A 17614-nucleotide genomic window follows, 5' to 3' on the forward strand; every position below is an offset into this window, starting at 1 on the left:
GGTTAGCATGAGCTTACTGAAGCTGGCATCACCAGTTTACAAGCTTCATGACGGAAATGGAAATAAACTAGTTGTAGAAGTTGGGAGGGACTGTTGAGATCATTGTAGTCAGACGAGAGCAGAGAGGGAAAACCATGGGCCCACGGTGGGTCAGAGGCAGAGCAGGGACTCACACCCCTATTCCAAGTCCCAGCCCAGTTACCTGCCCTGCTCTGCAGGAGGTAGCTCCGCCAAGCGGTGCTGCCAGGCTGTCCCCTTCCCTCACTTCTTGGCATGGCTTTCCCAAGGGGTCCTGTGTCAGAAGAGACCTGAGATGCTCAGTAAGGGAAGCACTGAGGTTTTAGGGGTGAAATGGCAGGTTTCCTGATGAAGATACTGCTCCCACTTGTGTTTGGAGTGGGCTTTCGAGTGGCATGGGGATTGAATGAAGTAGCATTGCATGGTGCCTGCTCAGTGGGCTCCGCTGGAGGGCGTGGTCGCAGTTCCCTTGGCTGCCAGGTGTTGAGCCTGTACCAGTCCCACTGTGAAGCCTACCAGCCCAGGTGGGAGTCTTGGCTCTGCCCATTTCTGCCCAGCGCAGAGCCCTGGAGCTGAGATGAAAACCGAGCTGACTGGGCTGCTGGGCGGGAGCCGCGGGCCTGTCCACCACTGAAGGGTCTCTGTGCCAGCCAAGGAGGCTGATGCTGCTGATGTGACATGCACTGACTTCCCAGGAAACCCCTAGTGCTGTCTGGTCCTGAAGGGTAGGATGCCTGCTTGTTGTGAGGCAGTCCTGCTGTCAGAGCCCAGAGGTAGCCTGGAGGCAGCTGGTTGTGGATGACTAGGCGTGCTCTCTCCTGGCCCTCCTCCCCCCCACTGCTCCATTGCCCTCTTTCAGTGAGCCCTCCATCTGCAGCCCTTTTGCAGAATCAACTGACTCACCAATTAGAGAATTCAATTTCATGTAGTCAAAATTGGTTTAAACAGTTTTAGGTTTTGCAGTAATTCCTTTTTCATATTCAACAGCCATTCATTCAACACTTAGTAGAGGGGTAGAGCAATCATTCTATTTTCAAGGGCTGTAGGAAGTGGAAGTGTGTGTTCCTTCTGTACAAGGGTAGCTCCCCTATGTCTTTAGGGGGAACTTCTTTTGATGATGGCTGGGGAGGGAAGGTTCTTGGCAGGGCTTGACTTTGAGCAGGTGGGCGCAGCCTGGCATGCCTTGTACTTCCCAGTGGATCGGAGGATGGGCCCAGTCTCCAATTACATTTACATCACCTATAGAGAACAGCAGAGTACCTGACACTAGTCCTCAACTAGTACCACTCAGTTCACCAGCTTGGGGTACGAAGGTCTTACTGCTTTTAATACTGAAATTAAATTAGTCTGGGCCCCCAATTTTGCATATTGTGATCAGTGTCTTTCTTTTCTCACCTGAGACTCCTGTCCCATGGCAACATCAGGAAGCTAACCTAAGAGGGTACTTCTCATTACTGTTGTGTCTTTAGTAGTGCTCTTCAGACTTGGATATGTCATGAATCCACAGGGATCTTATTAAAAATACAGATTCTGATTCAGCAGGACAGGGTGGGGCCTGAGGTTCTGCAGCCAATACTGTTGCTGCAAGTCCAAGAACAAAATTGGGTAGCAAGGGTTATTGGCTCCCAGTCCCTTTTCAGCTCATGGCATACCTGAATATAGTTTTTGTTTGTTTGTTTTGTTTGTTTTTGAGACAGAGTCTCGCTCAGTCACCCAGGCTGGAGTGCAATGGCATGATCTCGGCTCACTGCAGCCTCTGCCTCCCGGGTTCCAGCTATTCTCGTCTCAACCTCCTGAGTAGCTGGGATTACAGGAGCACTCCACCACATTTGGCTAATTTTTAAAAAATTTTTAATAGAAACAGGGTTTTACCATGTTGGCCAGGCTGGTCTCGAACTCCTGACCTCAAGTGATCTGCCTTTCCCAGCCTCCCAAAATGCTGGGATTACAGGTGTGAGCCACCACACCTGGCCCATACCTGAAAATATTAATACCTGTGTGGCACACTGGCAAGGCTGCCCTGGCTTCCTCAAGCCCCAGATGCCCCAGGGCTGAGAGAATCAACATCTTAGCTCACCTCTAGCCCACTTGAGGTACCCGGGATGAGCCACAGTGCACCTGTTGAGAGGAGAAAAAAATGTCCAAATCTGACAAATCTAACCTGTACATATGGGGCACGTATGGGGAGTTCCTTCTCTCCTGCTGTTATTGCAGGTGCTGCCCCATGGTGCAGCTGAAAACAGGCAATCCTTGGGACCCAGAGGTGCCCATGCCTGCCAGGAGCAGCCCTCTGATCCAGCAGTGTTTCCTCTGGGTGTAGGGAGGGTGGGATAAGGCTGTCTCCCCGGTGTTACAGTCAGCTGTATTGGCCCCTCACCCTGTTGGCCTGGGATCCCAGGCCACAGCTGTTTATATGCGTGGCTCTCGTGTGTGTGTGTGTGTGTGTGTGTGTGTGTGTGGTGATGTGTCCTAGACATGCACAAGTACACACACATGCAGGCATGCGCACAGCCATTTTCCTGAAGGTAACATCCATCCTGCTTGAGAACTGAATTGAAGAGAGCCAGAGGCATTAGCTACCTGCTGTGCCCTGTGCTAGCTCTCTCACACAACCGGACTTCTGTGTGGTGTGCACCCTCCAAGGCCTCTTCTGTCATCTTTCTTACTCTGTCCCCTCCTTGGGTCTGTCAGAGATATTCCATAGATTTTTCAGTAAGGTAGAACCTCAGAAGAAACTGAAAACAAATCCAAACCAAAAGGCCCTTCCCTTCCCAGAGGCTGCTTCTCAGACCACGGTAAAAAAAAAAAAAAAAAAAAAGGCAAACCTCTCACTCAGCTAGATGGCTCCTTGCACCCTTTCTCAGAACACTGTTTGCCTCACTTTTTATTGTTAAAAGAGTCCTCTCAAATGGTTCAGAACAAAGGAAGTCTGTTTTAATGTCTCTTTACTGTAAGTAGAGGAATTTGCAGCTTGTAAATGACTGCTAGTTTTGCTAAAATAGCGACTAAAACATGCAGTTATGTCTCTCTTGGCACCCACCCACCCATCACCCCCACCCCCCACCCACCACCTACCACAAGTTGGCTTAGGCAGTGTTTGCTGAACAAAAGGATAGTCTCTGGGTGTTCCTGAGCCCCAACCTCTGCCTGGCTGAAGTGCCTCTCCTTCCTCTCCAGATCCATATTCAAGCCTTTCATCTTTGTGGATGATGTAAAACTTGTCCCCAAAACACAGTCTCCCTGTTTTGGGGATGACGACCCTGCCAGAAAGGAGCCTCGGTTCCAGGAGAAACCAGACCGCCGGCATGAGCTGTACAAAGCCCACGAGTGGGCACGGGCCATCATCGAAAGTGATCAGGTGAGCTTGCATGAGGGCCACAGAGGCGGAGGCGGGCGGGCGAGGTCAGCGAGGAAGGAGGCAGGGAAGCAGATGACAAGTGAGACCCTCCCCCCACCCATCCAGTGTGGCCAGGCTCCTCCCAGAGGCCAGGTTCCTGGGGCCCTTCCTAGAAAGCTGGTGTTCATTTTCCCGCCCAGGCTCTTGAAACCAAATAAGACAAAGCTTCTCCTTCTCATGTTATTCTGGAACTCAGCAGGCTGGGTATCTTACTTAGGAATATGCAGTACAGTAGGGATAACTGTTACATACTGTGTAAAATTATGTATGTACTTTTGGGGGTCAAAAGTTGTATTTGCTGGCAACATTTGATTTAAAGATACAATGATGTGTTGTTTCAAAAAAGTTTTGGAGATGGCTGGTGGTGCTGGTCGTACAACATTGTGAATGAGTTTAATGCACTGAACTGTATGTTTTAAAGTTTTTAAATGGTAAATTTTATGTTATAATACATATGTTTTACCATAGTACAAACATAGTTTTAGAAAATATTCTCGTATTCCTAGGGTTTTTTGTTTTTTGTTTTTGTATTTTTAGTAGAAACAGGGTTTCACCATGTTGGCCAGGCTGGTCTTGAACTCCTGAGCTCAAGCGATCCGCCTGCTTCTGCCTCCCAAAGTGCTGGGATTACAAGCATGAGCCTCCACGCCCGGCCTCATATTCCTAGTTTTAAAAAAGAAGTAGTAATCCTTCAAAGTGCAGCTCTCCCCAGTCCCATACCTTTGGTTAATAAAGTGATAAGTCATCAATTCAAACAAGAAAACCCCCCAAAGCACATTCCACAGCACCCAGTGTGTCCACAGCAGCCACCCCGATGGACTTGATATAAAATTCAAGCCTATATTTTGCTGAAGAGAGGAAGAAGGAATGTGTTTGCTAGACACTCATCAGTTTTCCCCAACTATTTATGTAACAGCCTTTAATAGGTAGGTCCAAATTGGCCTGAAGGGCCCGAAAGGAGGACCTTTTATATAAATTGGTACTGTGGATGGTGTGAGCCTCTTGCATTTGACATGGTGGACTATAGAAAAAGGATATCAAGAGGGAAACCCAAGCAGTCCATCCAGATGAATCCAGACAGCATCTCTGAGAAGGGCTGTCTCACTTTTCTGAGAGTTTGCCCTGCTCTTCCACAGAAGAGACCAGTAAACACGTAAAGGTCGCCCAGGTATTTTACATCTCTTCTCCCCACCAGCCTACAAAGCCTGGCAGAAGATCGCAAGCATGCATGCTGCCACTGCATTCAACTGTGCTTTCTCCAGGGCTGTCCACAGTAGCTCCTGACGGTGCTTATGTTCTTGGTGGATGACCGTAAACCCCAAGTAGATGAAAACTGTCGCTGTGTGGTGGATATTTGGTTAATTAGAATGAAGAGGTAGAAAGGGCTGTGTGTTCAAAGAGATGAGACTGCTGAGGCTGGTGGGTTTTGAAATTTAGAAACGACTCTCAGGTGGAGTCACATGACGCTGCATGGCGCAGTGGTGGGCGGGTGGTGAGAGCAGCTTCTCAGTTCTGGGACTCATGGGGCAAATGAAAGCTTTCACTATCATCTGCCATAAATGAGTGAGTCCCATGGAAGAAGTGAACTCACCATCTCAGAAAAAGAGTCAACAGGGGAGAGACATGGCACCTGTTTATTCATTGATCCATGTTTTTTTTCATTCAATGAACATTTTTTGAGAGTGCCCTCCCAGTCACTGGAGGATAGAAATGAGCCTGGTTCCCATCCAAGGGGCCACAGCTGCAGAGGCAAGCCAGCACAAGGTGGGAGACAGCGCCCATGGCAGGGGGAACGGTGTGGCACTGTGCGGGGAAGAGGAAGGAAAGGCTTTGCAAGGAGACTGAAGATGGGTGCACGTCGACCAAGCGCTGAGGAAGGGGACGGCCCTCCAGAGGGCAGGGCCACCTGTGCAGGGGCGAGACAGCATCAGAGGCCAGAGGGCTGCAGTGAATTCAGTCCAGCTGAGGAGTAGGGAGATGCAGGGGAAGCATTCCCTCAGTGTCACTCTGGGATCTGAGCTTTGTCCTAAAGGCAGCAGGAAGCTGTGCAAGTGTTCTAAGTCGGGCAGTGACATAACCACACTGGCATTCTAGAACAATCCCTGCGGCAGTCGTGTGAGAAACGGAGTGTGAGGAGGACAGGACCTTGAGCAGGAAGCCAGCTGGCCCCCTAGAGGCTTTCAGTGTCTGCTGCAATGTCCCCCGCTGTTTTGCTGACACCTAAAGCCGTCGTGTCCTTCCTCAGGAGCAAGGTCGCAAGCTGAGGAGCACCATGCTGGAGCTGGAGAAGCAAGGCCTGGAAGCCATGGAAGAAATCCTGACCAGCTCCGAGCCCCTGGACCCTGCAGAAGTGGGGGACCTTTTCTATGACTGTGTTGACACAGAGATTAAGTTCTTTAAGTGAAGTCAGCGCTCCCTTTCCCCTTCTTATTTAAGACTTCCCACCTTACTAAATTACCAGCAAAACAAACCACTCTCCTGTTTGAGTAAAATGAGAAAGTTAAGATGTGGCCTCCTTTTCCGAAGCCAGATCAAACTGTTACCTTGTGTTCCGCCTTGAATCTCACAGTGTCCCCTTCTGCAATGTAGGTCTCCTTCCTGTGCAGTGTAACATGTATCCCGTTGCCTGTTGTTCGGTTGTGTGACTAATTGTGGATTTTAAGCTGCTATTATTGTATTTCAGTGGCAATGGACACATTAGCCTTTTACAAGAGGACTAGAGTTCATCAAGCCTTGAAAGGCAGGCTCCACAGTGCTGAGCTGGCGGGAAAAGCAAATTCTTTTGAAGTCTTAGTCTTTCCCTCAGTAGCGGTTTCTTTCAGGTTAACAAGAGGCATTTGTGCGCACACACACAGGGCTCTTGTGTGTGTTGTCAAGGGGAACCTCCCTGCCTCCTGTGAGTGCATGCCTGTGGTGCACACTGTCTCCACAGGTGTCTTCTGGGGGACAGGACCAGTGGGAAGGAAGAAAGGGACCCCTCTCCAGTCCTGGCTCCTTCCTACGTCCTGGGCTTCTGAAGAACCTGTCTTCCCATTTTCCGTGCACTGTGCTTACATGTGGTGGACTGCAGAGCTGCTTCCACTTACAGGAGAGCTGATAATTTATTAGCTGGAGCCTATTCACTTCTGAGATTCAGAGGTAGCCATGCTGGTGGCCTTCTGAATCACTGCATGGATGTCCCAGGAGGCAGCTCTCCCTACACAGCAGCACAGCCACCACAGGATTCGTTGTGTAGAAATGATTCGCAGTCTAGTTACCAACAGCTAGTCCAGGAGTGATTGAATGGCCTTATGGCACAGTTCCACCCACAGAGCGGTGAATCTCTCTGCTAATGAGGGAAAGAAAAGGAGGAACTCTTGACTATTTAGATTCTAGTTAAATAGCTGGAATCCTAGCAGTCACTACATTATCTCAACAGAGAGACTTTAATTAAACTGATTTGTTTACAATGTCGGGTTCACTTAAAGGATTTGACTGACTACCAGAGCATAGAAAAGCATGCAAGGAAGACCAGGTGGGCTTAGCACTGGGAAGACAGAGGGCAAGGAGGTGACAGATGGATATAGAAGCATTTCTCTGTAGGATACCAGTTCAGGCCCCACCCTTCCTGCCAAGCCCTTTACATCCCACAAATCCAAATACAAAGCAGCTGACTTCCCTGGCTCTTCCCCCGACTCCTCACACCTCACATGTCCCAGGAGCTGCCTTCATTCAGGTGGGTAGCTGCACTGGGCGTGGGGTGGTGGTGGGGAGCTTACTGCCACCTATTCAAACTCTCAGCCACTCCTGAAATGGGCAGAGATGATGAACAGAAGTGTACGTAAATACAGCAGCTAGTGGGAGAGCACCAGTGGGGCCTAATCCTGCCTCATCATTCTTGGCAGGAATCTGCAAATGGAAACATTGTGAGTATCAGCTATCTGGGAAGTGACAGGGTTAATAACTCCTTCCCAGAAGCTGTATCATGAGATTTTGAGGGGACCCAGCCCCGTTATATGGATGTGAACAGTGAGGCTCAGAGGTTTCATCAGAACACATTCTTTTGTCCTACCAACTCTCCAAGGGCATGAGTATAGGAGTGCCATGAGCTTTTTGCTCAGCAGTTTTGTTAACTCTGTGTATAAAATCATTAACCACACATTGTGGGCGATGGGAAGACGATTTCAGCTGACAGAGTTAACGGCAACCAATAATGGTGGCCTGTAGCTGCTAAGAGCTTCACGCAGGTTTGGCCCGGGCTTTCACTGTTGGTGAATTTAGAATGTCCTTTTAGGTGGGGCGGCTATTCTAAAAGTGTCTTTCTATCACTGTTAAGGGGGGGAAAAGTGAGGTTCAAGGGTGACGTAGGTACCTCTCCCCTCCCAAGTCCATGTTCCAAGTGGCTATGTAAAGCAAGATGATGCAGAAAGCCGCTCTAAAATTTCACTGCGTGATTTCACCTTCGCCTACTATGAAATGTTTCATCAGACCTGACATGTCTGAGTTAACCAAGGTGATTCAGAATTTGACCGAAAGAAGTCTAGTGAGAATTAATTACATAGAAGCCTGGTTTCATTTCTATGGGCCAAAGGCCATGGATAACCCTACCCGCTTTGTGTCATTACCCATTGGGAAACACAATGGCTACTTCTGTTAGGGGACATTGACCTTGGTCAAGCTTCTTAAAGAAGGCAGCCCTAATTTGAGGGCTGTCTTGGCTAATGCTAATACTCTACACCACAATTGTGGTGTCCTAGTCCTACCACTAGAGGGCATGGCACAGCCTGGCAAAAGTTAAAAGGGGCGTGGCAGCTCCCATCAGGTCTGGAGGTGGTCTGTAAGTGCAGTGGACATTGTGCATTGGAATGGGTGGAGAAAAGAAGAGAGCAGAGAATCTGCTGATGTGGCTGCACTTACTTTTAGGGATTTTATGTACTTATATTAACAGCTGGAAATAGGTTGTTGGGTTTCGAGCAGGCTGTTATGGTGAGGAATGTTCATTTTTAAATGTTCCTAACAGATTTTGCTTTGGAAAAATGCTTGTTACATGAATAATTTGTTGACCAGGGATTGTTTTTCTGAAGGCAGTATGGGGAACATGAATACTCAAGATGAAATGCAAAAATTATGTTTAAGGGTCACAGTGTATAAGTAGCTTCCTAGGAGACCCTTTGTGTATCTTTTCAGACTGGGGTGGGGGCTGAGCATGCTTGTGCAGAAAGAAGCTGTGGCCAGAAAGGACAGAATCTCTCCCCCACTCCCTTGCCCTATAACCAAACATAAGCTAGCTAGTCTTATCTAATAGATGGGATTGACTATAGGTGAAAATAGCCCTCATATTCCAGGACAGAAGCTCTGGCAGGAGTAAATTAGCAAAGCAGAAATAGTACCCTTTCATTCTTGGAGGTGCTTTGAAACTTTAGGTAGAATAAAGATATAATCGAAATTATGGAGATTCCTTGGTGCCCAATAACATAAGACCCGGTGTTATTAGAACGAGTCTTTCTTATAAACTAACAGAGCAGGTATTTGCCCATTAGATCTTAGCTGTGGGGTTCCTTTACTACTGGGTGAATCATTAGGTATAAAAAATAATCATCAACCAGGCAAATTACTTTGCTTCCTAGCTGATGTCATCCCACATTGGTACAGGTGTTACACAGCTCTGGCTGGTTCTGCAAAGAAGCCGGGTGGGACCAGTGTGTCTGTCATGAAACCACTAACTGCATTCCTGACTGAAGAGCCCTCTGCCATTTATTGAGGAAGGTCTTCAGTTGAGCTCTCAGCCTTAGGAAGGAAGCATGTGGAGGAGGGAGGGAGGGAGGAGGCGCCCTCGCTGGGCGTGCTCCATGGAGGGCCAGGAGTGGCAGGTCATTGTGCACGTGCCGTTGCAGCACACGCTTATGCTTCCCGTAGCCGTGGCTTTTCATTCTGCACAGTCCCAGGTCCCAGCTCCCCTCTTATGGTTTCTGTCATAATGTGCTTTATCTGATTGACTCCAAACATGCCCAAATGTCACCTGCAGATTTCTCATGGGAACCAATATGTACATGTTTGCAATTATGTTGTGAGAATTTAAATGTGTTAGATGGAAAATGCTATTGGCAGGGAATAATAAAAAAAAAAAAAAAGAAAGAAAGAAAAGAAAATCATTCTGTTTCCTGCAGCGGGAACTGACCATGTAGTGTTAACAATCTTTTGTACAAATATCTACAAAGCAGATAATATCCCTATCCAGTGCTTGCCCTTGAAATTGTCTCGAAATGCATCAAGCATACAATAAAAAAAAAACTGAAATTAACATCCAGTGGAGTGGCCTCTTCTGTTTTGTGTCTCGTAAATAAATGTGGGCCTCAGTCGCAACATAGAAGATGTATGAGAAGAGATATATTTTTCTGGCTGGAATATTCAGTAAACAGTTCAGCAGTTTCTTGCATTATGTAATGTTCTGTGGGTAAATTCAGTCTTTAAATATAAAACCACAACGAAGTATCACCTCACACCCATCAGGATAGCTACTATCAACAACAACAACAACAACAAACAACCACAACCAGAAAATAACAAATGTGGGTGAGGATGTGGAGAAATTGGAACCCTTATGCACTGTTGGTGGGAATGTAAAACAGTGCATCCATCGTGGGAAACAGTATGGAGTTGCTCAAAAAATTAAAAATAGAACTATCCTGTAATCAGGCAATCCCACTTCTGGGTATACACAACAGAGCTGAAAGTAGGGTCTGGAAGAGCGGTTGCACACCCATGTTCATAGTAGCACTATTCACAGTGTGAAAATCTGGAAGCAACTGAAGTATCCACAGATGGAAGAATGGAGAAACAAAATGTTATATCCATACAATGGAATATTATTCATCCTTAAAAACAAAATGGAAGCAGATTCTGACATGCTACAACATGGATGAACTTTAAGGATGTTATACTCTATGAAATCAACCAGTCACGAATATTATATGGTTTCATTTCTATGAGGTACCTAGAGCAGTCAAAATCTTAGGGACAGAAATTAGAAGGGTGGTTGCTCGGGCTGGTGTGGGGGAGAAATTGGGAGTTACTGTTTAATGAGTATAGAGTTTCAGAAAGTTTCGCAAGATGAGTTATGGAGAGGGATGGTGGTGACGGTTGTACAACAATATGAGTGTACACAACACGAATGAATTAAACACTAAACATGGTAAGGATGGTAGACTTTATGTGTATTTTACCACAGTTACTAGAATGGAAGTCTAGATCATCAGAGTGGCTGGTACTCTGTACCAGGCGTCTTGATTCCAACGCGCTAGCAATGCCACAACAGGAGAGGATGCCACTTAGTGAAAAAGCCAGCTCTCTCCACTCCTGTGACCCAGAAATGCCAGCTTGCTTTCCATGACTCTCTCTCCACTGTGACAGGCAAAACGCAACTGAATGGTCTTGCTCGTGAAGATAGCACTTAGTCATCTGCAGTGAGTGACCTGTTTCAAGGTCAGGGTAGATGACTGCTCTGTTTACATGACAAGGAACTGCTAATTCTGAAATTTTATTCCTAGTTCTCTTTTCATAAACATTGTACCCTCCTGCACAGCTCTGGGTGACAGAGCCTGTATTCTTTTGCCGGGGCTGCCGTCACAAAGTACCACAAACGGGGCAGCATAACCAGGAGAAATTTCCCGGTTCCCAGTTCTGGAGCGCAGATGTCCCAGGAATAAGGCATCTGCAGGGTTGGTTCCCTTTGCGGGCCGTGAGAGGGAACGTGTTTCATGTCTCTTGCCACCTTCTGGTGGCCTGCTGGCAATCTTCAGCACTTTGGGGCCCACAGAAGCAGCATCCTGATTATCTCTGCCTTCACCTTCATGTGGCGTTCTCCCTGTGTCTGTATCTGTGTCCAATTTCTTCATTTTGTAAGGACACCAGTCATACTGCATCAGGGGCCCACCCTGATCCAGTATGACCTCATCTTAACTAACGGAATCTGCAATGGGCCTATTTCTAAATAAGGTCATATTCTGAGGTACTGGGGCTTAGGACTTCAACATATGGATTGTGTGGGGACACAATTCAACCCATAACAGAATGGGTGGATGGAGGATGCTGAAGCCTCCTGGGGCACCGTCTGAGAATTTGGAACTTGTTTCTGGAGTCCACAGCCCTTCCCATTAACTTACTCCCTCTCTAGGAACCATGTCTCCCACACCTAACTCCATAAAAGGTGCTTACACTTCTAGCTACTTCACCACTGCCACACTCAATGTGACTTTGAGGTTCATCATCCACTTCGTAGATTGTCTTCGGCCCTTACTTTTTCTTCCCCACTCAGACCGGCCCTTTTGGCCATGAAAGAGCCAATCTGTACCTCCACCAATAAGAGCGATAAAACGGCCCCTTAACTAATTCTGATGCAAAGTGTGTCGTAACCAGCTTTGAAATTAGTTTCTAGATGAGATTTATTTCAGGAACATCTATGAATTTTAATGACTGCTCTCTCATTGTTATCCAGCAGCAGAGTTAGTGAAGTGTGGTCTGGGCAGCTCAGCAAATACTGAATAGAGTGCCTGGGATGCAGCCAGCAGAGCCCTGTTTGTGCCCAAGCACGGAGTCAGCAAACTGACTGCTCCCCGGGGTGCAGGGTGTGCAGTCACTGGCTCCGTTGTGATTCAAGGGCTGAGGGCTTGCCCATGTGTATTACATCATTGAATCTTCAGCAGTATACACTCGGATACATATTTATGTCCCCTTTTGACAAAAGAGGAAGCTGAGGCACAGACTGTAAGAGGCAACATGTAAGAGGCAAAACGGAGATTCAGATCCTGGTTTGCCCTCCAAGCACTATCTCTGAGATAGCTTACCTAGCAGATAAATCTCACCTCCCCTGAACCCTGTTCCCAAAGGTCCACCTTAAAATGCTACGGGGGCATTCAAGACGATTCTGTTCCTACAGGAGGCTTTTTTGAGGGGTTTGCTGAGTTGGGAGTGAGGCTAAGTGCACGTAGGGTGAAGGTTGTTCTGTTTCAACACAATTTAGCAGAATTTATAAGCAATACTCCACCCATTCTATGTTAATCAAACTGAATATAGTGTTACCTACTTTTTAAAAAATTAACCTGAGAAATTTTTTTTTTCTTGCTTGGTTTTTCCAAATACCAGTTAGGCTAGTTAGCTCAAGAAAGAAAGGCCCTGTTATCTAACAGTATGTTACAGCAAGCAGTTCATCCATATAAATATCTATTTTTTTCGTCATTCTTAGAACTTCAACTTCTCCTGATCCTTAAAAATGTTTGGTTTAGATTAATATTGGTGACCACTGATGGGTTTTAACAAGGAAACGACTGGAAGCATTTCCGCTTACTAAAGTTTATTAAGTACAAAGAAATTAATCTGCAGAAGGAGACATCAATAAAAATAAAATACAGGTGAAACATTGGAGGAGTCACAGACTGCAGTGTCATTGAGAATATGTGACAATGGCGGGAACTGTACGACTCAGATGTCTCTAAGTATGAGTTTACGGTCAAGGGGTTAAACCTTTACACCGCCAAAGGAACTCAGTGCACTAGCATGAGCTCCAAGGGTTGTGAATTCAGTGATAGGTCTCAAGGGGAGATGGGGTGCCACATTCCTGAGATTTCTCCCTAATTGCCATTTTTGGTTTCTGCTCCTTCCTCCCCTCTGTTTTTTTTTTTTTTTTTGAATTAGGGTCTCGCTCTGTTGCCCAGGCTGGAGTGCAGTAGCACCATCTCAGCTCACTGCAACCTCTGCCTCCAGGGTTCAAGTGATTCTTGTGCCTGAGCCTCCCAAATTGCTGGGATTACAGGTGTGAGCCACCACGCCCAGCTAATTTTTTGTATTTGAGTAGAGACAGGGTTTCACCATGTTGGCCAGGCTGGCCTTGAACTCCTGACCTCAAGTAATCCACCCACCTCGGCCTCCCAAAGTGCTGGGATTACATGCGTGAGCCACTGCTCCCGGCCCCCTCTGTCCTTAAATAGTGTTATTTTAATTTCCATCCCAGCCACAGGGGACACGAATGCCTAAACGCCTCATTAGGGCAGGCAGTCTACTCTGAAGGTGGAGTTGCCTTTGTTTAGGGTCTTCTTAATCAGGATCATTAAAACTTTTATAATTATTTTATACAACTGTGAGGGTGGTGGAGTGGACAATGTTATAATAATAAATTCTGGCTTTTTGGAAATCTTCCAGAACCAATAAAACAAATTAGTTTATGCCCAGAGCTGATGACCTGCAAACACTTCTTTTCTATTGATTTAGCTGTTACAGTTTTGGCTTGATTCATTCCCCCAGAGATGGGAATTTGACCCTGGCTCACTTGCTTCCATCGGGAATGAGAAAGCACAGCACTGCGGCAGGACAGCACCTGGGTCTTTACTCCAGACAACAGTGAGGCAGATGCAGTCGTGTTTGCCCACACCCTCCTGACCGGCTGCCTTTCTGGATGGCTTGGTCTGGACACGATATCCTTCGGGGGTGAATGTGTGTGTGGGGTGTTGCAAAGCAAATTTCTTTTCACTGGCTTCCCTCCCCTCCCTGCCTGATTTCTTTTAAAGGGCAGCTATTTTGAGCACAGCCCAGGGATCAGTCTGTTTCCTTCTATTTTTTTCTCCTTCCTCTGTCACAGTCTTCCCCGACCAAGGATGGGGAACATCAGGGATTAGGCAGCAAGCAAAAACACACTTCCACTCCCCGCAGGATCAAGAAGAGGGAGTGAAGAGCAGGCCCAGCCCGGCCTGACCTTTTCCATATTCAGAGTGGCTGAGCTTGCACACATCTCCCCACAGACAGGTGCTCACCACAAGGGAATGAATGTGGAGTTGTCAGGCAAGGTTCTCCTTTAGCTCAGAAGGGAGCTAGGTTTTGCCCGATGGGTGGCTCCAAGGATCCTAAGAAGGGGGCAGTGAGGCACCAGGTATTTGTGGCAGGTATTTCACACGATGTTTCATTCTACACTTTTTCATGTCATGTTTTCCATGAAGTCCACACTTGAAGCAAGGGCAGAAGGGAAGACCTCTGAGATACAATTGGTAGTTTAGCATAATGATGGGTTGTGTATGTTTTTAATCTGCAGGGAAGAAACAGCAAAATCTCGTAAAGCTGGCTACCGGGATGGGACTGGGAACTTGGAGGGAACAGAAGGAAAGTGACGGAGACTTGGGCACTAGGGACACTGTAAACAGTAGGAGCATTGGCTACTTGGAGGATTATTCAGTTACAAAAGGGGCCCTGTGGTCGGCATCTGAGGGGCCAAGCCCACTCTTGCCTTTACTTTGTGATATATTTACATTAAGCAGAAAAAAAAAAAAAATCCCTGTACTGCAAAATGAAAGCGAGACATGGCATCTCGTTCCCTGGAGGCCGCGCGGCACTGTCTGGGCGTGGGGAACACACTGCTTGCTCTGAGCTGCATCATTGATAAGGCATTGTTTGGTTTGATTTTGCAGTTAGTGTGATGAGAATATAAAATCATGCCAATAAGAAGCCGTTGTGGATATTTATAACTTTGGGGCTACCTGCAAACGAAGGACTCTCTACAAACGGTTCAGAATCTAGGAAGGGCCAGCCTGCAAGCATATTCACAGTCATGGAGTGGGAGGGACAGGGCTCTATCTGTGCTGACAGACAAATGCCAAGATGCAGTGTAAAAAACGGAAAAATGAGGGGTGTTTTAAAAAATATTACTGAAATAAAAGTCCATTAAAATACTGCTTTAAAGCCCGTGCAAACCACATATTTACAATAAATAAACTCTCAATTCCAAGCCTGTATGCCAACTGAATTACAGCTTGAGCATGGGGTGGGCGGGGTCTGACATGTTGTTCTGCAACCTGGAACCCCAGGACCTTGGCTTCATCTGTCTTCTCACCGAAGAGTCTTCAGAGATAACTGTGGAAACATAACAGAACATTACCAGGTGGAGTTAGAAGACTCTTGCACGTGAAAGCCCTCCTACTCTACCCCCCCAAACAGGCTGGGCACCGCATAAGGCTGTCAAGTTTGGGGAGATGCTTATGCAAAGAGCTGCTTTTTACCCAAGAGACTGTAGGTGGAAACATGATGAAATGGGATATGTAGTTGATGGTATGTGGGGACCTAATACTGTCTTATAAACATTTATAGAACCCATCATCAGCAATTCACTTGACAGAAAGCTCAGGGAAATCAAAAAACATGCTGGAGATCCCAAGTCAAGGCAGTGGAAAGGCAAGAAACAGATTTAGGCATTCAGACTTCCAGCCCAGGGCTCCCACCCATGCACTGACCACTCTATCCATAAAAAAGAGCAGTCCCTGGGGTATTGTTTGCAATGTCTAGAACCCAGTGATTTCTCTGGGTGATTGTTTTGTGTCTCACTGCAGTGAAAATGAATTAAGATGGTATCCAGTGAGATACAAAGATCTTTTCGACTGTGGAATGCCCAAAGGAGACTTTACAATCCACCTTGACTAGACTGGCAGGCGGAGATCAAAACCACCAGACTCAGGTGATCTGGGCGCATGCCTGCCATGAAGCTGGGAACCAGATCCTGCACAATGTCTGACACATTGGTAGTGAGGAGGATTCTTGTCCCTGGAGATTCTAACATGCCAGGAAAAGCAGTGAGGCATTATGGAAGCAGCACTGGACAAGAGGTCAGAAGGTCTGGGCATTGTGACATGGGCAAGTTCTTCAAATTTCTAGAGCAGTTTTCTATAAAAATGGCATTAAAGGTATCTCCAGCTTACATCACAGGGTTATTAAAAGGACTAGATGATATAACTTATGCAAGCTAACTGAAAAATGTAAAGAGCCATACAAATATGAAGGAACATGATTATGATTATTACTATATTTTCCTGATGACAGGAATAGTATAATCATTGTAGAAAACTTGGAAATTGTACAAATGCAAAAAGAAGAAAGTAAAAGTCAGCCATAGTCTTCCAGAGTGAACGCCTATTAACGTTTTTTCTCCACTTTTATTGTGGTAAAATATAAATAACATAAAATTTACACTAGTAACTTTTTTTGCGGGGGGACAGGGTTTCACTCTTGTTGCCCAGGCTGGAATGCAATGGTGTGATCTTGGCTCACCGCAACCTCCATCCATGGGTTCAAGCAATTCTCCTGCCTCAGCCTCCCAAGTAGCTGGGATTACAGGCATGCACCATCATACCTAGCTAATTTTGTATTTTTAGTAGAGATGGGGTTTCTCCATGTTGGTCAGGCTGGTCTCGAACTCCCAATCTCAGGTGATCCAACTGTCTTGGCCTCCCAAAGTGCTAGGATTACAAGCATGAGCCACCACACCCAGCTAACTAATAATCATTTTTAAGTGTCTAATTTAGGGGTATTAAATACATTCATAATGTTGTGCAACCAATCATCAGTACCCACTTTTGTTTAACTCTTTTCATCTTGTAAAACTGAGACTCTGTACCCATTAAACAATACCTCTCAATTTTCTTTTTCCCTCTAATCTCTGGCAAGCACCAGTCTACTTTCTGTCTCTACTACCGTAAGTACTTATGTAAATGGAAGCATATAGTGTTTGTCTTTTGTGAGTGGCTTATTTCACTTAGAATAATGTTCTCAATGTTCATCCATATTGAGGCATATTTTAGAACTTCCTACTTTTTAAGCTGGATAATATTCCACCGTACATGTGTATATCACGTTTTGTTTATCCATTCATCTATCTATGATACTTGAGTTGCTTCTACATTTTATTTATTTTATTTTATTTTTCCAAGTTCAGGTCAGATGGGTAATGTGCCAAGGCTGTAACAAGGTTCAGAGGTGGCACATCTCACACATGCACATGAATACCCAATCATCGCACTCATCAACTACAAAAGGATCAAGCTGCTTCTACATTTTAGCTATTGTAAATAATGCTGCTATGAACATGGGTGTACAAATACCTCTTCCAGGCTCTGCTTTAGATTCTTTTGGGTATATACCCAGAAGTGGAAGTGCCAGATCATATGGTAATTCTGTTTTTTAGTTTTTGAGGAACTGCCATACTGTTTTCCACAGCAGCTGTACCATTTCACAGTCTCACCAACGGTGCATAAGGGTTCCATTTTCTCCACATCTTTGCCACCACTTGTTATTTTGTTTTGTTTTGATAGCAGCCATCTTGATGTGTATGAGGTGTTGTCTCATTGTAATTTTGATTTGTATTTCTCTAATGATTAGTGATGCTGAGCAACTTTTCCTCTGCTCTTTGGC

At 46.1% G+C, this 17614-nt stretch overlaps 2 protein-coding genes and 1 non-coding gene across 10 annotated transcripts in view; 1 reads left to right on the top strand and 2 right to left on the bottom strand.

Moving 5' to 3' along the window:
* SCRN1 (secernin 1) overlaps positions 1–17614 on the top strand; it is an 87483-nt gene that overhangs the window by 61627 nt on the left and 8242 nt on the right. For 3 of the 8 annotated variants that reach the window (XM_023188372.3, XM_023188373.3, XM_023188371.3), the window contains exons 7-8: positions 3196–3376; positions 5661–9685. In XM_023188372.3, coding sequence (XP_023044140.1) covers positions 3196–3376; positions 5661–5819 — 340 coding nt within the window. In that variant the 3' untranslated portion in view covers positions 5820–9685. Of the gene's footprint in view, positions 1–3195; positions 3377–5509; positions 5597–5660; positions 9696–17614 lie in introns of those variants that run through there. The other 5 variants (XM_023188370.3, XM_023188376.2, XM_023188377.2 and 2 more) reach the window with 3 other exon arrangements.
* Positions 12722–17614, bottom strand: part of WIPF3 (WAS/WASL interacting protein family member 3) — a 110623-nt gene continuing 105730 nt past the window's right edge. The window contains exon 9 of the mRNA XM_023188369.1: positions 12722–15286. Coding sequence (XP_023044137.1) covers positions 15263–15286 — 24 coding nt within the window. The 3' untranslated portion in view covers positions 12722–15262. The remainder of the gene's footprint in view (positions 15287–17614) is intronic.
* Positions 17138–17241, bottom strand: LOC111523637. Its single transcript, XR_002725578.1, has one exon. It is a non-coding gene; the product is annotated as a small nucleolar RNA U13 (small nucleolar RNA).

Source organism: Piliocolobus tephrosceles, chromosome 8, assembly GCF_002776525.5.
Source record: "Piliocolobus tephrosceles isolate RC106 chromosome 8, ASM277652v3, whole genome shotgun sequence".
NCBI lineage: Eukaryota > Metazoa > Chordata > Mammalia > Primates > Cercopithecidae > Piliocolobus > Piliocolobus tephrosceles.